Here is a 19,527-nt window from a genome sequence, read left to right on the forward strand (position 1 = left end):
TTTGCTTGTGTGTTTGTAGAGAACATTTGTTTGAAAATAAATTCAGATATTGACAGTATAGGATTATTAAATGAGTGTTCATAAATGCTCTGCTGCGTAAAGACCGAAAACACATGCCATTTTCTACTTGTATGCGACTTCCAATTTCAAAGAGACCTCTTCGGCGGTACGTGTATCTGAGGAACGGCAACAGTTTTCTTCAGAAATATACCAGTAAATAAAAGACAACATTATATTAAAAATTTTATTGTTAATTAATAGAAGTATTTCACATACGTAATAGGAAGTACATAACCGAGTAACGTTACTGACAGGTGTTTTCCGCGTCCACACGACAAGTACTGACGGGACTCTTTGCTCCTCTGTCTGGACACCCTTCTCATCCACCTCAGAACGTTCTTTCTTCGGACGTTGTGTCAACAACTTTCTTATCCCCATATTATTTTTATTATCGCCAGGCATGCCTGGGATATGATCTCTCTCAGCCAGTCTGGTAGGCTGGCAGCTACCGTCATCGTTATTGTCGGTATGAAACCAGGCATGTGTGCTCTCTGAAATCAGATGAAAGCAAATGAACAGAAATATGAAAAACACTAAAATGTAATGGTCCATTTGCTACTAAGTATGACTGCTACTTTTCGAATTAAAAATCGACATAAAAACGTTAATGCTGTGAAACTATTGCGGATGCGTTGCGCCATTGAATCGGTATTTTCTGTTTCCGGTCTGAATTCTTCTTCATATCCTCCTAATGGATGAATTAGTTAGTCTCATGTTCTATGAATCGTTTGCTGGATAAGCATACATCACAAATTATTTTGTAAATACACCTATATGCTGATCATTGACTAGGTGTTTAATTAAATAATTTATATTAAATAAAAAAGAAGACATGCAGGTGTGAGTTAGTAATCCCCACACACCATCTTTTACACATTACAATAACAGAAATTTTCCTACGAAATTCAAGGAGTAGTCAAGGTGAAATTTTTTCAGTTTATTTTCAGTTTTTACTTTGCTGTCAGACATTTTAAATCACTGGTTAAGTGAACAAAAATTTTTGATTGCAGCATTATGCAGCTTTTCCTTTGTTAATGACAACCCTAGTGTTCTGTAATGAATGCCATTTTCTCTTCTGGTATTTTAATTATGTGCATCGTTATTCGTTTTGAACTGCTGTGGATTATATATAACAAACTTCATGAGGGAATAAATGTACTGTGAAGCAGTGGTCAAAATGTGTACCTCCACAACCTGATGTCTACAAGATGTTCTTGAGTGAGCACCACATGTCATTCTCACAGCACGCATTGGTCAATGAATTTACACCAGAACATCATTCCATGTGAGAATACTGAATAAAAATATGCAAAATATGTCAGGTTACTAATTTCTCGCAAAGATTTGCAATGACTGTAAGTGCAAATGTGGCTGAACTAAGTTTTTTAGGATTTCCAGAATGTGTTTTCTCATGTTTAAATTCTCATCAGTGTGGCCACCTCAAAATTTTTAAGTTTCCATCCCATTTATTATTTTCTCACCCTGTGTTACACTTATTGTTCGTGTAGTACACTTAGATGTGCAGAACTGGATATGTTGTGGCTTTTTTAAGTTGAGGGTGAGACCATTTGCAGATAACTGGTCACCATCAAAAAGAGCTGAATTCGCTTGTTGTATATTACAGAAAAGATCGTTTACATATAGGGGGAACAATACTCGACCTAAGATTGATGCTTAGAGATCGAGATACGTGATTTTTTCCCAGTTAGAATAATGCCTCTGGACTACCTTGGTTGCATTACTAAGTACAACTTTCTGAATTCTTTTGGTCAGATATGACATTATCTCTTGGTTGGCTATATCATCAGTCCCACAAACGCTCAGCATGTCTAGAAGAACATTGATTTACACACTTAAAGATCTTAGATATGATACAGAAAATACCAACCATCCATATGTTTCAATTTAATGCTTGTAAGACTTGATGAAGGAACATGTAATTGGAATTGTCAGTAGAGTAACTCTTTTGAAATCCAAATGTAATTTTGTGAGGATATGGTTGTTACTCAGGTGAGATACTATTCTACAATACATCATTTTCTCAAAAAGTTTGCAAAATGATGTCAGTAGCGATCAGGTCGGTGGTTATTGACATCTCTCCTATCTTGTGTTGATGTGTTACAAATTTCAGACAAGAGAGGGTTTATTAAATCAGAACAAATCTATAATACTCGATCGGAAACACTATGAAATCCCAGTGAGCTTTCATTTTTGAGAGAATATATAATTTTTTTCATTTTAGAAGGAGAAATTGGTGATACATTCATATGAATGCATTTTATGAGAGTTTTTTCCCCAACATACTGCTGTGATTTTTCTCTTAAACTGGTTTTCTTTATACTTTCCACTATATTTAAGAAAGGAGTATTAAATATGCTTGCTACCTGTGGCTCATCAGTTACAGCCCTCCAATTCAGTTCAGAAGCGATGTTATCCTTTCTGTGGCTGAAGAGTTACCGACATGTGTATCTGTAGATGTATTTTGCGGTCCAGTAGGTCTATGAGACTGCCACAAGAATGCATATTCTTTTTTTCTTCATGTCCCGTTTAAAAAAAGTTGTTTCTGGTTTAGATGAGATGTTACCATTTCTTTGTGACAATAGTAAATGGGATTGATTTACACAGAGAGACAAAGCAACAGTGGTTTTAGCCCGCTGTTACCTGTACCAAAACTGTTTACTGTGTGATTTCCCTCTCCGTTATTACAGAAAGGCAAGCCAATGGGAGACCCTTTACCAGGTCTTTATTAGACACAATTTCTTCAAGATATGATTAGCCAAATATTCTTTGTCTTTATTCTGTGTCTTTTAACTTAGAATGCTTCGCACTGGAAGATTAAATGTATTGCGGTTTCATGCTTTTCTTGGCCGCCGAGTTGCAAGTCTTTTCAGTTGGACGACTTACGTGTCGATGACGATGAGGACAACACAATACCCACTTTCCAGGCGGAGAAATTTCCAACCTGACCAGGAATCGAATCGAGATCCACTGCTTGGCAGTCATATGCGCTGAACATTTAGCTACCCATAGTGACGGAGTGCACTTAATTTTTTCCGCAGATTCGGATGTTTTGTTTGTTTCGTGGTCATGGGACCACACAACTTTTAATTATCAAACAAATCATCTGATTAGCTAACTGACTAACCAAACACCCTGCTTATTAACGAGTGCCGCGAGGGATTAGCTGAGCGGTCTAAGGCGCTGCAGTCCTGGATTGTGCGGCTGGTCCCGGCGGAGGTTCGAGTCCTCCCTCGGGCATGGGTGTGTGTGTTTGTCCTTAGGATAATTTAGGTTAAGTAATGTGTAAGCTTAGGGACTGATGACCTTAGCAGTTAAGTCCCATAAGATTTCACACACATTTGAACATTTTATTAACGAGTGAACTCAGTAACTAAAAAACTAACTGAGTTACGAAATTTTCTGTAATAAAAATTAATATGTGGGTCAATATTTGTAAAACTCTAATTCCTCTCTATGGCGAGAGAGGGAGAGTTTTAGTTTTAGCGAATAAAAATTTACGAAGTATGTAAGTATTTTTTATTTATCCATAACCATTTTCCACGCAAAAATGAGAACATGGGTTTTCTTGAATGACAGCGCCAACTACCAAGAATCAAAACAGATGTTTAATACAAAATGTACATAGTTTTTTATGTAGAATCTGATTCTTCAATAAAAAATGGGGGTTCCCATTTGAAATTTTAAAGTTGCCTCCCGCCCCACCCCCAGGGGGCTGGGGTGGAGGGCTAATTTTAGCCCCAGTGGATATCCCCCTCGAGGATAATCAACTATGGATTCTACACATTTTTTCATGTGAAGCTTATTTTTCGAGTTATTCTGGTTTGTCAATTTAAAATTTACACCTTGTATACTGTAAAATGTCTAACGTTTATGATGTAGGTTATATGAATCGTGCAAATATTTACAAGTCGGCAGAGCAGTTCAAAAATGATCGCGACTTAGTGACTGACGAACACTGTTCCGTCCGACCAGTTGCAGTTTTAACTCCCTGACTTGAAAGTCGAACTGATGACATTAATCGTGCCGACCGCTTGTGACTGTGGAAATGATAGTTAGTAAGGTTCAAGTTAGTACTGCTACAGTTCATAACATTATCTGTAACAAGCTGAAGTACCGCAAAACATGTGCAAGATGGGTCCCAAAAGATGTGCGCGGTTACACAAGGAAACGAGGTTGAGAGAGTGCAAGAACTAAATGAACGTTATTAAATGGAAGGTGAGCACTTTCTCATCAACATTTTAACTTATGAAAAAACTTGGGTTCACTATTACGGGCCAGATTCACAAAGCATGGAGTGGAAGCACACCAACTCATGTGTCCAGAAAAATTCAAAACCCAAGCATCAGCAGGAAAAGTCATGTTGATGTTGTTTAGGGATGCTGAAGGTCCAGTTTTTTGTGATTATCTCGAAGAGAAGCGTACAATGAACAGCCAATACTATTCGGATTTGCTTTTAAACAAGGTGAAGCCAGCCATGAGAGAGAGACGTCGTGGATCTCAGAGGAGAGGTGTGATTCTCCAGCAAGACAAAGCACTTCCTCATATTGCTCAACCAACCCGTGAAATCATCGACAAAATGGACTGGGAAATACTGCCTGACCCCTTTACAGTGCTGATTTAGAACCTAGTGATTTTATTTGTTTTGTGCACGGAAGGAGGCATTACGTGGGAAGAGGTTCCAGGACAGGGAGGATGTGAAAAAGTTTGGGGGAAATTGGTTCTAACATCAAGATAAAGAGTTCTATGGAGCCGGAACAAAAAAAGCTTGTAGCCCGTTGGAACAAGTGCATAAGTGTTCAAGGGGCTTATGTTGAAAAGTGGAAAAGTATTGTTTTGCAAAAATAAACGCTTTTTTCTCCAGACCAATTTCTCTCTTTAATTATTGAATGATCCTCGTACATTAGATCGAGGCATATTTGAAGTTATGCACGAGACAAACATTCAAGGAAACCTGCCACATTGCCAATCAGAACTATGGTACCAGGGCTCTCTAAAACGCATAAAGGCTATATTCATATAATCAAGCAATAGATAATACCAAGATCTAATAGCAGTGATTCAAAATAGCAGATGTAAACACTCAACATGGTCAAAGACAATCGAACTGATTGTGCGCCATTTTAGGATGGAAAGGAAGTGTTTTGAGAAGATCTTTACTGTGATGCAACACTTAAACTGCATGTTTTCGTAATATAAAATGGAATACAAAATGTTTACATACAATATGGATAAAAACAATGGTAGAATATGGTTTCACAGACAGATATGAAAGGTTAATATCTTTTGCAAAATCTTCAAATGTGTGTGAATTCCTAAGGGACCAAACTACTGAGGTCATCGGTCCCTAGATTTAAACATTACTTAAACTAATTTATGCTAAGAACAACACACACACCAATGCCCGAGAGAGGATTCGAATCTCCGGCGGGAGGAGCCGCGCAATCCGTGACATGGCGCCCCAGACCTCGCGGCCACTCCGTGCAGCGTTAATATCTTGAAAATACACTCGATCATCATACGAATTCGATCTTTGCACTAAAATGAAATTATTTATCAGACTAAATACAGATTTTGAGTACAATAACACACGGGTTGCTTATTGTTGTAAGGAATTTTAGTTATAGGTTTCTGATCGTTAATTTCTGATCGTTAACAAAAATCCGATCTTTGCACTAAAACTGAAATAATTCTCAAAATATTTAAGATTCTGAGCAACAAACATATTGGGACTGCTGTCAAGACTTGATAGTTCCATAAGCTTAAAAAGATACTCGCATCGCTAGCATATTGGAGCTACTCATAAAAATTGCATTTTACGCTTGACTGGTGACTACCAAAGTTCAATAACTGTACCACTCCATATGAGCACAATGGACTCTCAAATTAAATATTTTCAAATCTGAAATGTCCGTAGAACTTATTAAAATATGCACAGCCTACTGCTTGGCACTACTGAAAAAAACTTTAAGTTCAGTTCTAGAACATTACAAATCACACATATCCACTACTGCTCATCTAACTTACAGTCTAAAGGGAACTTATCAACGAGAATAGTTTGATCATTTATGTCAAAGTAAACAATCATATTTACACACCTACTTGCCAAAAACTGTTCTGTAAAACCGATATCAAGGTCAGCCAAACATCTTAGTGTCCCTCTGTGCTAATGTATTAACTTCATCTTGCAGTTTAACATGTTTTTCATATTCTGCTGATAATACTATATCACACTGACACACTGTGGAAACTGCATGCCACTGCAACGAAATGGCGTATTCACAATACTAATACACGTTTGTATTGGTCTGAAATAAAACTTGCTTCCTTTCGATTCAGTTGTTTCGTAGTCAATCGTTACAGAAACCTCATGCTGGAGTATTAACTTTATCTCGCAGTACAAAAGTTTGTCACCTTCTGTTAATGCACAGTGAAGATTACGTGCCGCTTAACCCTATACATCGCCATTTTACAGCAAAAATGTAACGAATTACGCCATACAGCTCAATGTTACAGCAAAATTGAAACGAAATGCCCTAAACATCACGATGTTACAGCAAAAATATAGCAAACTGCCCAGTGGGGACAATGATGGTCAGTTTACAAGGTGACCATCATTATCCCCGGGACAATGATGGTTTATTTACAGGATGACTGCAATTATCGTTGGACACTATGCTTTAATTTAAAGCCCGACCATCTGTACTCATAAGACAATGATGGTCAGTTTACCTGGTGACCACCATTATCCCCTGAAGGTAGCAATGATGCTCAGTTTGGAAGAAAAGCACCATTACCCTCTGGAGGACAATAATGGTCAGTTCACAGGGTGCCCGGAGCAATGATACTGAGGGCAGTGAAGTTCAATTTATGGGGTGACCTTTATTATTTATTTATTTATTTATTGCCAAATTATAGACCTGTTACCTGATGTTTAAAACAGGTCGTACATCTTACAATTTTCGTTTTTTTTACAGTTTTCTTTCCTTTTGTTTTATCTACAAATTTACAAAGAATGACACTTTTCAAAATAACAATAATTTACGGTTGAAATATAAATAAAATTTTGTTGTTTATTAAGAAGAATATAGAAAGAAGATAGGATAGATGAGAGATTTGTTAGTACCATCACCAATGTGACTGACGGTGAATATCTCGGAATGGTTTCTTCGAGCCGTTGACCGCCAGTCACACACACACACACAAATGGTTATTAATAGAGAAATAATGTTGCTTATCCTATTTGTTACTAATCCTATGTATTAACTACTTTAGGTGCGCATCCATGTACAGCATGTGGTGTTTTCTTGGCTAGATTGCTAGAAATTTGCTTATTTACTGTCACATCTCAGCTTCCTTCTCCTGTTCCTCCTCATTGTCACTATTTTCACTGTCACTGTGGGTATCGCTGTCCATCCTCTGGAGATTTCTGTTACGCTGCATATAGGCATGTCTGTGATGCCGTGTCCGCATATACTCTTCATGTGTTGTTTTTGAAATACTGTTTGTCAGTGCGTTTAATTGTGCCCATTGTTCTTCGTCTCTTATTGCTGTGTATATATCTATGTCTGTATCTGTGTAATCTAAGTGTAGTGTATGTCTGTTGTTCGCGCATTGCCCGCAGAAAAAGACAGTGTGTTCTGGGGAACCTTCTTTCCGGCATGTGCATGTAGGTGTCTGCCTCAGACTCACGCGGTTTAAGTGCGTGGGATAAGGTCCATGCCCGGTTAAGAAATGTACCATATCGCGGCTGGGATCGATATGTCTCATTCTCAACCGCTCCCTTATGTCAGGGAGGAAATCGTGCAGTCTACGTCCCTTATCATTTACATCCCACTCACCTTACCATGTATCCAAACGCTAACTTTTAATGTGACGTATCGTCTCTATGGCCACACCGGTTATTGTGTGTACCTTATCTAGTCTCCCCACCTTTAACCAGTACCTTGCAGCTCTGTATTTGATCGTGATATCTATGGGGCATATTCCGAGCACCACACACAGTGCATCCGCTGAGGTGGTACCGAAGGCTCCAGATAACCTAAGTAGGACACTTCTCTGCCCTCGTCTGACGGATGCTTTGTTGGCGACCACGTTCAGTCTATGTGCCCACGTGGTAGCTGCAAAGCTGAGTACTGATTCGAAGAGCGCACAGTGGTATGTACGTAAGACTGGTAGAGGTAGTCTGTACTGTTTTGAATTTAGCCTCACCAGTTTGTGGAGTATTTTTTCTGCTTTGTCTGTTGTTAGCCTTATGTGTTCGTGGAAATTCAATTTTTCATCTATGTGTACCCCAAGATAGCCCGTAATGCGTGCTCGTTTGATGTTTGTGTCCCCAATTTTAACCGAAGGATTCCTTTGGAGTGATCCTTTCAGTAAAGTGTATCTTGTTTTGTTTTCGGCTATCCTGAGTTTGTTGTTGTGACACCACTGAGTAATTGTTTGTAGTAATCCACTGGCTTTCTCTTCTAACTGGGCTCTGTTGTTTGCAGTGACTACAACTAATAGGTCGTCTGCGTAGGCGACAATTCCGTCTGACCTGTCATCCCCATCCAGAAGCTGTAGGAGGGGTTCGATTGTTATGTCCCAGAAGATGGGGCCACAGATCGACCCTTGAGGAAAGCCTTTGGTAATTCTTTTTATTACTTTCCGGCTGTCCATCTGCCATTCGACTACTCGGTCTTTACAGTAGTCTAGAAAACTGTTGTACAGTGATTGCGGTACCTCCAGATGTCTTAGCCTCTGAAACAGTGCTGGCCACCAAAGATTATCAAATGCTCCAGCAATGTCAATCATTATTGCCATCGTGTATTTCTGTTTTGTGTTGTTAACTATGTGCAGGGCCTGGTTGATGGCATCATCTATTGATCTGCCAGATCTGAAGCCGAACTGGTGTTGGCTCATACCCCTGAGAGCTCTGTGTGTTTGCAGGCGCTTATACAGTAGCTTCTCCTGAATCTTTACTGGGGTGTTTATTAGGCATATTGGCCTGTAAGTCTTTGGATCTGAAGGATCCCTGTCCGCTGATTTCTTAATAATGACTGCTTTGGAGGTTTTCCCTACTGTAGGCACCCTGCCCAGCCGTAAGGCATCGTTCAGTAACGTTGTTAGGAACGGGGTGATCTGCGGTGCTAGTTTTTTCAGTGTTTCTGGGTGGATACCATCTGGTCCAGGTGCTTTTTTGTTTTTGAGATCTGAGATTGCTAGCGCAACCTCTTCTTGCGCAAAAGGACAGGTGACAGTTGCAGTGTTGTATGGTGTGTGTAGGTTTTCTCTTAGTGTTGCATGATATTGCGTGTCTGTATCGATAACGTCGTCAGGGAGCAGTTTATACAGCTGTATTCCTCCATCCCCTCGTCATCGTGCCGTCATCCTGCCTTAGCGTTCCCAGAACTACTGGGGTTTTTATCTTCTCTGTCAGTATTTTGTGTGGTTCCCCCCACATATTTTGCTCTGTTTGTGTTGTTACAGATGGCTCCCATTGTTGTCTACACGTGTTGTATAGGATCTGTCTATATAAGTCTTGTGCATGCCTATATGCTTCAAGTCTTATTCGTCTGTCCCTATCCCTATCCCTATCCCAGATACTGTTGGTTGGTGACAATGATGACAGGTTTGAAAGTGACAGTCATTTTACAAGATGACTACCATTATCTCTGGCGGCCAATGATGGTCGGTTTATGTAATGTTAACAATTGTTTTTTTTTGGCTGGTAACTATTGCACTATGCTTGGGTGTTTCATTTTAATGACCCATACAACACAACAGTGACATAATGGATTCTCCTATCTTGGATTAGAACATCATGCAGTCGAGGTCAACGACCCTCATGTGATGTTATCATGATGTCATAACACTTGATGTGGCTTGTGATATCTTGGATATGGTAGTGACCTGCACACACATGGCGTCGCGAATCTGACTAAAAAGTAAATCTACCGATTCTGATTGGCTTTGAATGTGTTGCAGTGTAGAGGTAAATAAGAGACACATACTTTTTATATATGACCAGAGGATTTAAGATGTTAAACATCCCTTTGAAGACACTGAGTTTAATATTTCTGAATGAATACTGTCGAAACGGTAACAGATACAAAAAAACCCTTCAAATAAAAGTTCTATTATTTTTAATCTGCTTTGTGAAGAAAGTAATTGTTTTCGAAATCCTTTATGCTTGGTGCTCAAAATCAAAGCGCATTCAGCATTTTTTGACCTGAACAATTGTGTACTTCCTCATTATTGTGCAGATTTACAATAATGTTAGAACAATAATGTACAAACAGTTACTTACATAAACTACTTAAAATTGACAACGATAAAACGTGAAAAAATACAGCAAATGTAAAAAGAAAACACAAATACAATAAAAGATTAAATGAAAAATAAAAGAAAAAATAAATATTGAGCAATATGTGTAGAATATACTTTCAGAATATATTTATATGGGAAATGCTAATTACACAATTCAACATGACAAGTGGTATGGAAGCAGACACATTTGGGTGCACATATAGTGATATGGAGATATTTTTAGCTTATTTCTAACATATGCATTTTTACAGTACCACCTCATCGCAGATGACTGCATTTGGTATTAACGGTGCTATACGTTTTGTTCTTCGTCAAATGTCGAAATTAGAAATAAAGTAGTGGGAGGGGAGTGAAATTCAGGAATCTGGGTGCATCGTTGTAATGTATATTAAAAACGATAGAACTTTTATTTGAAGTTTTTTTATATCTGTTACCATTTCAATGATATTCATTCAAAAATATTAAACTCAATTTCTTTCAAGGGGTATTTTATCCGATTAATGGCCATGTGGGCACTTATAAAAAATATTTATTTCTTATTTTGCTCTAGACCACAACATATTCAAAGTCAATCAAAATTCGAAGTGTATCCTTTGGGTAGGTTTACTTGTAAGTGTTTTGCTTCTGGAACAAGTCTTGTTAAGTTTCGACTTCCTGAATTTTTGTTTCTGATTTTTGGAACTATTTGCAACTGGCCAGCCACGTCTCAGCCTGCTTAGTTGGTGAAGTAGGGGCAAATTATAACTGTATAACAATTTTGCTGTAACATGCTGATGCATGAGACAAATTGTTAGACTTCTGCTGTAATGTGGGCAAATGTGTTACGAATATGTCGTAACATGTCGCTTTATGAGTCAGTTTGTTACCAAACCTCTATAACATGGCTATTCTGTAATGTTTGACTGACTCTGAAAGTGGTGAACCGAAAGCAAGCGAGCTTTATTTCAGTCCAACTCGAATGTGATTAGTATTGTTCAGTATGCTGTTTCATCATAATCACATGTAGTGTCCAAAGTGTGACAGCTTGATTTAGTATCATAAGCAGAACATGACAAACATGTTCAACTGCTTAATATGCCAGTGTGGGTGTTGGAGAAAACAATTCCTTTATTTCCACACATATATTTAGCAATAACTTAACACTACACACATGACTGAATTGTGTAGGCATGAACATCACGGAATAACTAACAAAAGCTAAGTCAAAGAATAACTATATCACTGCACGTAAATTAACACTTCACGGAATGTTTATGAAGCACTGTACACTTGTAGGGATCGATTGTCAGAAATAGGTCACTACACCAGCATGGAGGGTCACTATAATGTTCGCTGACTTTTATATCGGTATTAGAGGCGAGTTTTTGATAAATTTAGATGTGCGATAACATTGTTTACCTTTTATACAAGTAATCAAATTATTCTCATCAGTATGTTTTCTTTAAATTAGATCAGTAGCAGTGCCCATGTACGTTTTGCAGTATTACAGAACGAATTTTTACGTACTTTGGTCCCTTTAATGCGTGACACAAAGATCAAATTGTTGTTGTCAACTAATGTATAACTTATTTAATTTGTGACAATAAGGGAACCATGTGTATTATAACGAGTAATGTTGATAATTTAGATTTTGATATATTTAATTTGATTGTTTATTGTGTTTAGAAAGTGTGGAAGAATAAATGAACACCGGTAATTGCCATTGTACCTTAACCTCTTTGTGTTATTAGTAGCGCCAATATACTAATCATGTATATATTTTTTAAAATCTTGTAGAGTCTTTTCTGGCCATTGGGATTCGGTTCGAAGTGGGACACATCTCTGAAGACAATTCTATTCCAGTCAGTGATATTACAGCCCGAAGACTTGACTGGAGATACTCCTGATAGCGCTGGGGTACCAACCTGACTGTCACATGCCATACAGCGCGTCAATCAGGAGAGATGGTCTGGGGTGCCATGTCTTCTCGTAGCAAGACCCCTTTGGTTGTCATCCGTGATTTCCATCCCATTCAGATAATTCCTCTGTGGTGCCTCGTTTTTTGTTCTAGGAGTGTATTTTAACCATTCAAACCATGTTCCTTAATGGAAACAAAACTTGACACACTTATATTCTCGGATAATATATATTTCTTATTTGGAAAATGGCGAATATGGCGACTGCATGGAACGCAAATGCTGACCAGACTGTTGTAGTTACGTCTTAGAAATTTCCTTTTTCTTAACCAGATTTTGCTGACAGACAAAAAATAAGAGAGCAGTGGCTTACAGTGTTCGTGAAGTGGACTTAGCCGGCAGATTACTGTTATGGCCGAAATCCTACATATTTTGAGACTTCTAAAAATTTTTGTGGAAAGATCGAATTTTTGTTCACAATCATAAATCTGCAATTATGTTTGAGCATTACACATAAGAAACTTGTGTGTGCGTTTTTGTACTTGAAATCATTTATTTTTTTAACAAATAATTTTATTTTGGTGCAAAATGGAATTTTTGTGGTGAAATACTATATTTTCGAGTTATAAATTTTCCATCCCTGTGTGTGGAGTCTTGTTCCACCAGTGTTTTTGATCATGTTGTACGTAAACATTTCGTATTCCATGCATTAGGAAGGAATCCGTGCTTATTACGAAAATATACATCTTATCTTTGGTCAGTTCGTTTGTCTTTGCCTATGTCGTGTACATTTGGTATTTATGAACATTACGGTTAATTCTTGGTATTATTTAATTTTGATTATGCAAGTACAAGACGTAAACGTTTTAGTGAGGCCGGCCATCACAACTGACAACAGTAAATGTAGCAGCCTTTTGCGAAAGTTTGTAAGTACGTAACTACGATTGGGCCTACATCGAATGTACTAAAGATCGACGTTGGCTAGTGAATATTACAGATTTTGTTTTTCTAGTTTTGTACATCATGCATTATCTTCTTCCCTCTTAAAATGTTGTTTGTCCAGGTTTGTGTTTGTTCATAAACCCATTTTTGCTTTGGGCCACATTAATTGCATTCTTCCTGTAGCTGCCAATAATTGCCTATTTTTTGGGTGCTTGCCTGCTTAGCGTAGTATTTTAGCCAATACTTGTTTTGCGCACTTACAGGCCCTGACAGGTTCGTTTTGGTACATCACCTTATTTAGTCCTAAAGACAGAATGTCAACTACCTGTTAAGGAGTCACATGTGTTTTGTGCTTAGGATGTTGTTTTTGAGCCACATGCGTTTTGTGATAATTTAGGCATGAGAATACGAGTAGCATTGGGGCACTTTGTGAGCTCACCATCATGTTTTAGCTACTAATTTTGACAGATGTGTGTGTGTGTGTGTGTGTGTGTGTGTGTGTGTGTGTGTGTGGACGCATCGCGAAAGAATTATCCAAATGGGACGGGGTTCGGTAGATGTGACACAGACAAACAAATGATTAGAATTTCAGAAATATTGGATGGTTTATTCAAGAGAAGGATCGTCAGAAATTGGCCAAATCAGTAACGCAATGGCAAACCTTTCGCCCTTATGCAAGCAATTAATCGGCTTGGCATTGATTGACAGAGTTGTTGGATGTGCTCCTGAGGGATGTCGTTCCAAATTCCGTCCAGTAAGAGCGTTTTCTTCCCCCTATCGGTCTTCTGACTGGTATGATGCGGTCCGCCACTATTTCCTCTCCTGTGCCAACCTCTTCATCTCAGAGTACCACTTCCAACCTACGTCCTCAATTATCTGCTGGATGTATTCCGATCTCTGTCCTCCTATACAGTTTTTGCCCTCCACAGCGCACCTTCTAGTACCATGGAAGTTATTCCCTAATGTCGTAACAGAAGTCCCATCATCTTGTCCCTTACTCTTGTCAGTGTTTTCCACATATTCCTTTCCTCTCCGATTCTGCGCAGAACCTTCTCATTCCTTATTATCAGTCTACCAAATTTTCAACATTCATCTGTATCACCACATACCAAATGCTTCGATTCTCTTCTGTTCCTGCTTTCGCACAGTCCATGTTTCACTATCATGCAAATCTGTCCTCAGAAAGTGCATTCTCAGAAATTTCTTTCTCAAATCAAGGCCTAGGTTTGATACTAGTAGGCTTCTCTAGGCCAGGAGTGTCCTCCTTGCCAGTGCTGCTCTGCTTTTTATGTCCTCCTTGCTCCGCCCGTCATTGGTTATTTTGCCGCCTAAGTATAAGAATTCCTTAACTTCATCTACTTTGTGACCATCGATCCTAATCTTAAGTTTATAGCTGTTATCATTTCTGTTACATCTCATTACCTTCGTCTTCCTTCGATTTACTCTCAGTCCTTATTCTGTACTCATTAGACTGTTCGTTCCATTCAGCAGATCATGTAATTCTTTTTCACTTTCTCTGACGATAGCAATATCATCAGCGAATCGTATCATTGATACCCTTTCACCTTGAATTTTAATTTCACTCCTGAACCTATCTTTATTTCCATCATTGCTTCTTCGATCTACAGATCGAAGACTATATCCCTATCTTACCTCCTTTTTTAATACGAGCACCTCGTTTGTGATCTTCCATTCTTATTATTCCCCCTTGGCTCCTGTACACGTTGTATATTACCTGTCTCTTCCTATAGCTTACCCCTATTTTTCTCAGAATTTCGAACATCTTGCATCCGTTTGACACTGTTGAACGCCCTTCCCAGGTTGACAAATCCTATGAACGTGTCTTGATTTTTCTTTAGTCTTGCTTCCATTATCAAGCGCAGCGTTAGACTTGCCTCTGTGGTGCCTTTACCTTTCCTATAGTCAAACTGATTGTCATCTAACACTTTCTTTTCCATCCTTCTGTATATTATTCTCGTTAACAACTTGGATGCCTGAGCTGTTAAGCTGATAACGCTTTAATTTTCGTACTTTACCGCTCTTGCAGTCCTCGGAATTGTGTGGATGATACTTTTCCGAAAGTCAGATGGAATATCGCCAGACTTACAGACTCTGCACACCAACGTGGATAGTCGTTTTGTTGCCACTTCTCCTAATGATTTTCGATATTCTGATGGAATGCGATCTACCCCTTTGCCGTATCTTAAGTCTTCCAAAAACTCTTTTAAATTCTGTTACCAGTACTGGATCCTTATCTCTTCTAAATCGACTTAGTTTCTTCTTCTATCACGTCAGACAATCTTCCCCCGCACAGAAGCCTTCAGTGTAATCTCTCCACCTGTCCGCTCTCTCCTCTGCAATAGTGGAATTCCCGATGCACTCTTAGTGGTACAACCCTTGACTTTTCATTATTCTGAGTCAGGCCTTTCGACAATCATTTCTTTTTCCATTTCTTCACATTTTTCATGCAGCCATTTCGTCTTAGCTTTCCTGTACTTCCTATTTATTTCATTACTCAGTGTTTCTGTATTACTGAACTCCCCTGAACATTTTTGTACTTTCTTCTTTCACGGCCAGCTGAAGTCTTTCTTCTGTTATCCTTTGTTTCTTCGCAGTTACTTTCTTTGTATCTATGACTTTCTTTCCAATTTCTGTGATTCTCCTTGTTAGAAACGACCACTCTTCTTCAGCTGAACTGCTTATTGAACAATTTCTTATCGCAATATCTATATCCTTAAAGGACTTTAATTATGTATCTTCATTCCTGAGTACTTCCACATCCCACTTCTTTGCGTACTGATTCACCCTGACTAACGCCTTAAGCTTCAGCCTTCTCTTCATCACACTAATACAATTGTGATCTGAGTCCATATCTGCTCCTGAGTACGCCTTACAATGCAGTATCTGGTTTCGGAATCTTTGTCTCATCGTGATGTAACGGTGTTGATTTGCTGTCGTTTCAGATGAGAAAAACCTGACTGTTCACAGAAACACACTCTCTGTCCTACCTTCTTATTCATAATGAATCTTGCGCCCGTTATACCATTTCCTGCTCATGTTGATATTATCTATACTCATCTGATCAGAAATCCTTGTCTTCTTTCCATTTCACTTCACTGACCCCCCCCCCCCCCCCTACATCTAGACTGAGCCTTCGCATTTCGCTTTTCAGATTATCTAGCATCTGTACCAAGTTCAGGCTTCTGACGTTCCACAGCCCGACTCGTAGACTGTTATCCTTTCGTTGGTTATCCCCCCCCCCCCCCCCCCCCTTGGCAGTCCCGTCCCGGAGATCGAAAGGGGGCCTATTCCGGAATCTGTTGCCAATGGAGAGATCATCATGACACTCTTTCAGCTACAGGCCACAAGTCTGTGGGTACACATTATGTGTCTTTAATACAGTGGTTTCAATATCGTTCTGCATCCTCATTTCGTTGATCATTGCTGATTCCTTCTCCTGTAGGGGCAGTTTCCCACCCCAAGGGCAAGAAAGTGCCCTGAACTTCTGTCCGCTCCTCCGCCCTCTTTGACAGGGCCGTTGCCAGAATGAGGTTCGCTTCTTATGCCAGAAGTCTTCGGCTGTCAATGTTGATTTTTATTTAAAATTCAAGAGCTGGCGGCGTTCGAACTCAAAACCGAGGACGTTTTGTTTACTAACCAGAGACGCTACCGCTAGACCATGTGTACAGAGTGTATCACATTGTCAAAATCGCAAGATGGTTGGAGGGCCCTGCTCATAATGTCCCAAACGTTGTCAGTTAGTGGAAGATCTGGTGACCTTGCTGGCCAAGGTAGGGCTTGGCAGTCACAAAAACATGCCAGAGAATTTCTCGACATTTGTTGACGGGCATTGTCTTGATGAAATATAAGTCCAGGAATGGCTTGCCATGAAGGACAACAAAACGGGGAGCAGAATATCGTTGACGTACAACTGTGCTTAAGAGTGGGGCGGACGACAGCCAAAGGGGTCCTGCTATGATATGAAATGACACCCCAGACCATTACTCCTGGTTGTCTGGCCATATAATGGGTAACAATCAACTTTTTACCCCATCACTGTACAGTGCATTTACAGACATGTCTTTGTTGGTCATCGGAACTCAATGGGAAGCTGGACTCACCACTGAAGACAATTCTGTTTCAGTCAATGAGATTCCGGGGCTCGATGACCAGTGAAGACTTGTCTGGAGACGTCCAGGACAGTGGCAGAATAACAACCTGACTGTCACCCACTATGCGATCTGACAATCAGGAATGATGGTCTCGGGTACCATTTAATTCCATACCAGGCCTCTTTGGTTGTGATCTTCGGCACCCTTACAGCACATCCGTACATCGACGGTATTCGTTGCCCTTCGTGGCAAGCCATCCTGGGCTTGCATTTCAGCAAGATAACGCCCTTCCGCACACGGCAAGAGTTTCTGCTGCTTGTCTTTGTGTTTGCCAAACCCTACGTTCTTCCGAATTGAGAACATTTGTAGCATTACAGGCAGATCTTGCCAACCTGTTTACGGCTTTGTCAATCTAACGCTCCAATTTGACGGAATTTGGCACGATGTCCATCAGGAGCACATCCAACTGCAAATAACCCTATCAATCAATGCCAAGCCAAGCTTAATAACTGTATGTATAAGGGGCAGCAGTCGACTAACATGTTATAGGCGTGCTTAGTTTGTGAGGCTCTTTCCCTTGAATAAATTATCGATTTTTTCTGAAATTGTAACATTTTTTGTCTGCAGATGTGCGTCTCATCTGTCAATTTCCGACCCACTTGGATGATTCCTTCGCGGTGCGTTTTTTTTTCTGTTAGTGCGTGTATTACATGTGGAAATACGGCAAGTTATACTATTTGCGTAATTTTTTTTGAATGAATATTTTTGGACATGACTCAAAACGTTCAAAGCTTTCTAATGCTTTTTAACATGGCAGAAAGTATCTGATCGTTTAAGATTTTTGAACATGGTGCTATTTTCAGGTCGTTTGGATACTTTTGAACATGACGCAAATATCAGGTGGTTTGGATATTTTAGAACAAGGCACCATAATTGACACAATCGCAAGTGATATAATTCTGGCATCTCCAGTATTTTAAAACTTTTAAAGATTTTATCTAGTTTTTAATTTTTTTATGTTTTCCCATCATATTGAATTTTTTATTTTGCTGCCAACATCATCTTGCACTTTGCAATTTCCTACTTACGCCATTTTGGATTTGCGGATTTACCGCCATCTGCAATCTTAGGATTTTGGTTTTCGTTCGACTTCAGCGACGGGACTGCATGTGTGACTAGTGGATGCTGCTAGATCTGTGTGCTGGCGCCCCCACAGCCATTTTACTCGCCAAGGAACACATTAATTCTCTTCCTCTTCAAGAGAAATGAAACTTTCTGAAATACGTACTCGCCATCATGTCGATTAGAACAGCATGTTCCTTTCCGTACAACTGTTCGTGAAGATGAGTCAACGAATTTATTTTTTTTTTTTATCTTTTTTGCTCAGCATGACTATAGTAACAGAAGACGTTTATTACAGGAATATGATCGCGCTGACTGTGTAGTATGCCACGGGATGCGCAGTGTGGGAACCACTGTACAAGGGAATTTTGACACATTAAAACCCGGTTATAATCAATAGTGAAATAGGTAGCTGGTACACCAGAAGAAACAACCGGGAAAACACTACCGATTATGAACATACGTTTAACACAACGTCTGAAAATACGGTACTTCCAAATAACGACCAGAGCAGTTAAGACCAAACAAAATTTGATGCGAATTTTGTGGTGTCTCTCTTGCGACAGTCTTGAGTTTTAATGCACATAGCTATGCTGGAAGAATGTTTGCCATTGGCTCTGTGCACTTCTTTTAGCGCCTTTGGAAAGGATTTTGAGAAACGCCGATTTTCTCAAGTACAAACCTGTGTATTACGGCCGACGCAGGCTGACACCATTTCGTCAATCACCTCTGAGATGTTCTTCAAAGCGATCGCCTTGGACGCTCTGAGAATTACCTGGTAGGACAGACAGTGTATTAATTTTCAGATCAAAAACAGTGAAAAATGAGAAGCTGCAGAAAGACATATGATTTTTTTAGTCGATGCGTAGTACATGCGAAAGCAGGGTTACCAGGATTAAATAACAAGCGTCACACAGTTTTAAAATTACGCAAACATTTTGATCATTTGATGTTTTTGGCTGGTCTACCCTCAAGAGTAGGTTTACCTGCCTAACTCGAAACGTTTTGTTGCTCTTGGTGCACTCGGCATCTTTCCTTTACCTCGTATGAGTGTTACGTATGTAGTA

At 39.4% G+C, this 19,527-nt stretch overlaps 1 protein-coding gene across 1 annotated transcript in view; it reads right to left on the reverse strand.

The window, feature by feature from the left end:
- Positions 1-230: 230 nt before the first annotated feature.
- Positions 231-19,527, reverse strand: part of LOC124620640 (estradiol 17-beta-dehydrogenase 2-like) — a 186,876-nt gene continuing 167,579 nt past the window's right edge. Inside the window, exons 7-8 of the mRNA XM_047147083.1 lie at positions 19,143-19,235; positions 231-551 (exon numbers count right to left, since the gene is read on the reverse strand). Of these exons, the coding sequence (XP_047003039.1) occupies positions 429-551; positions 19,143-19,235 (216 nt within the window). The 3' untranslated portion in view covers positions 231-428. The remainder of the gene's footprint in view (positions 552-19,142; positions 19,236-19,527) is intronic.

The sequence above is a fragment of the Schistocerca americana genome, chromosome 1 (genome assembly GCF_021461395.2).
Source record: "Schistocerca americana isolate TAMUIC-IGC-003095 chromosome 1, iqSchAmer2.1, whole genome shotgun sequence".
Lineage (NCBI taxonomy): Eukaryota > Metazoa > Arthropoda > Insecta > Orthoptera > Acrididae > Schistocerca > Schistocerca americana.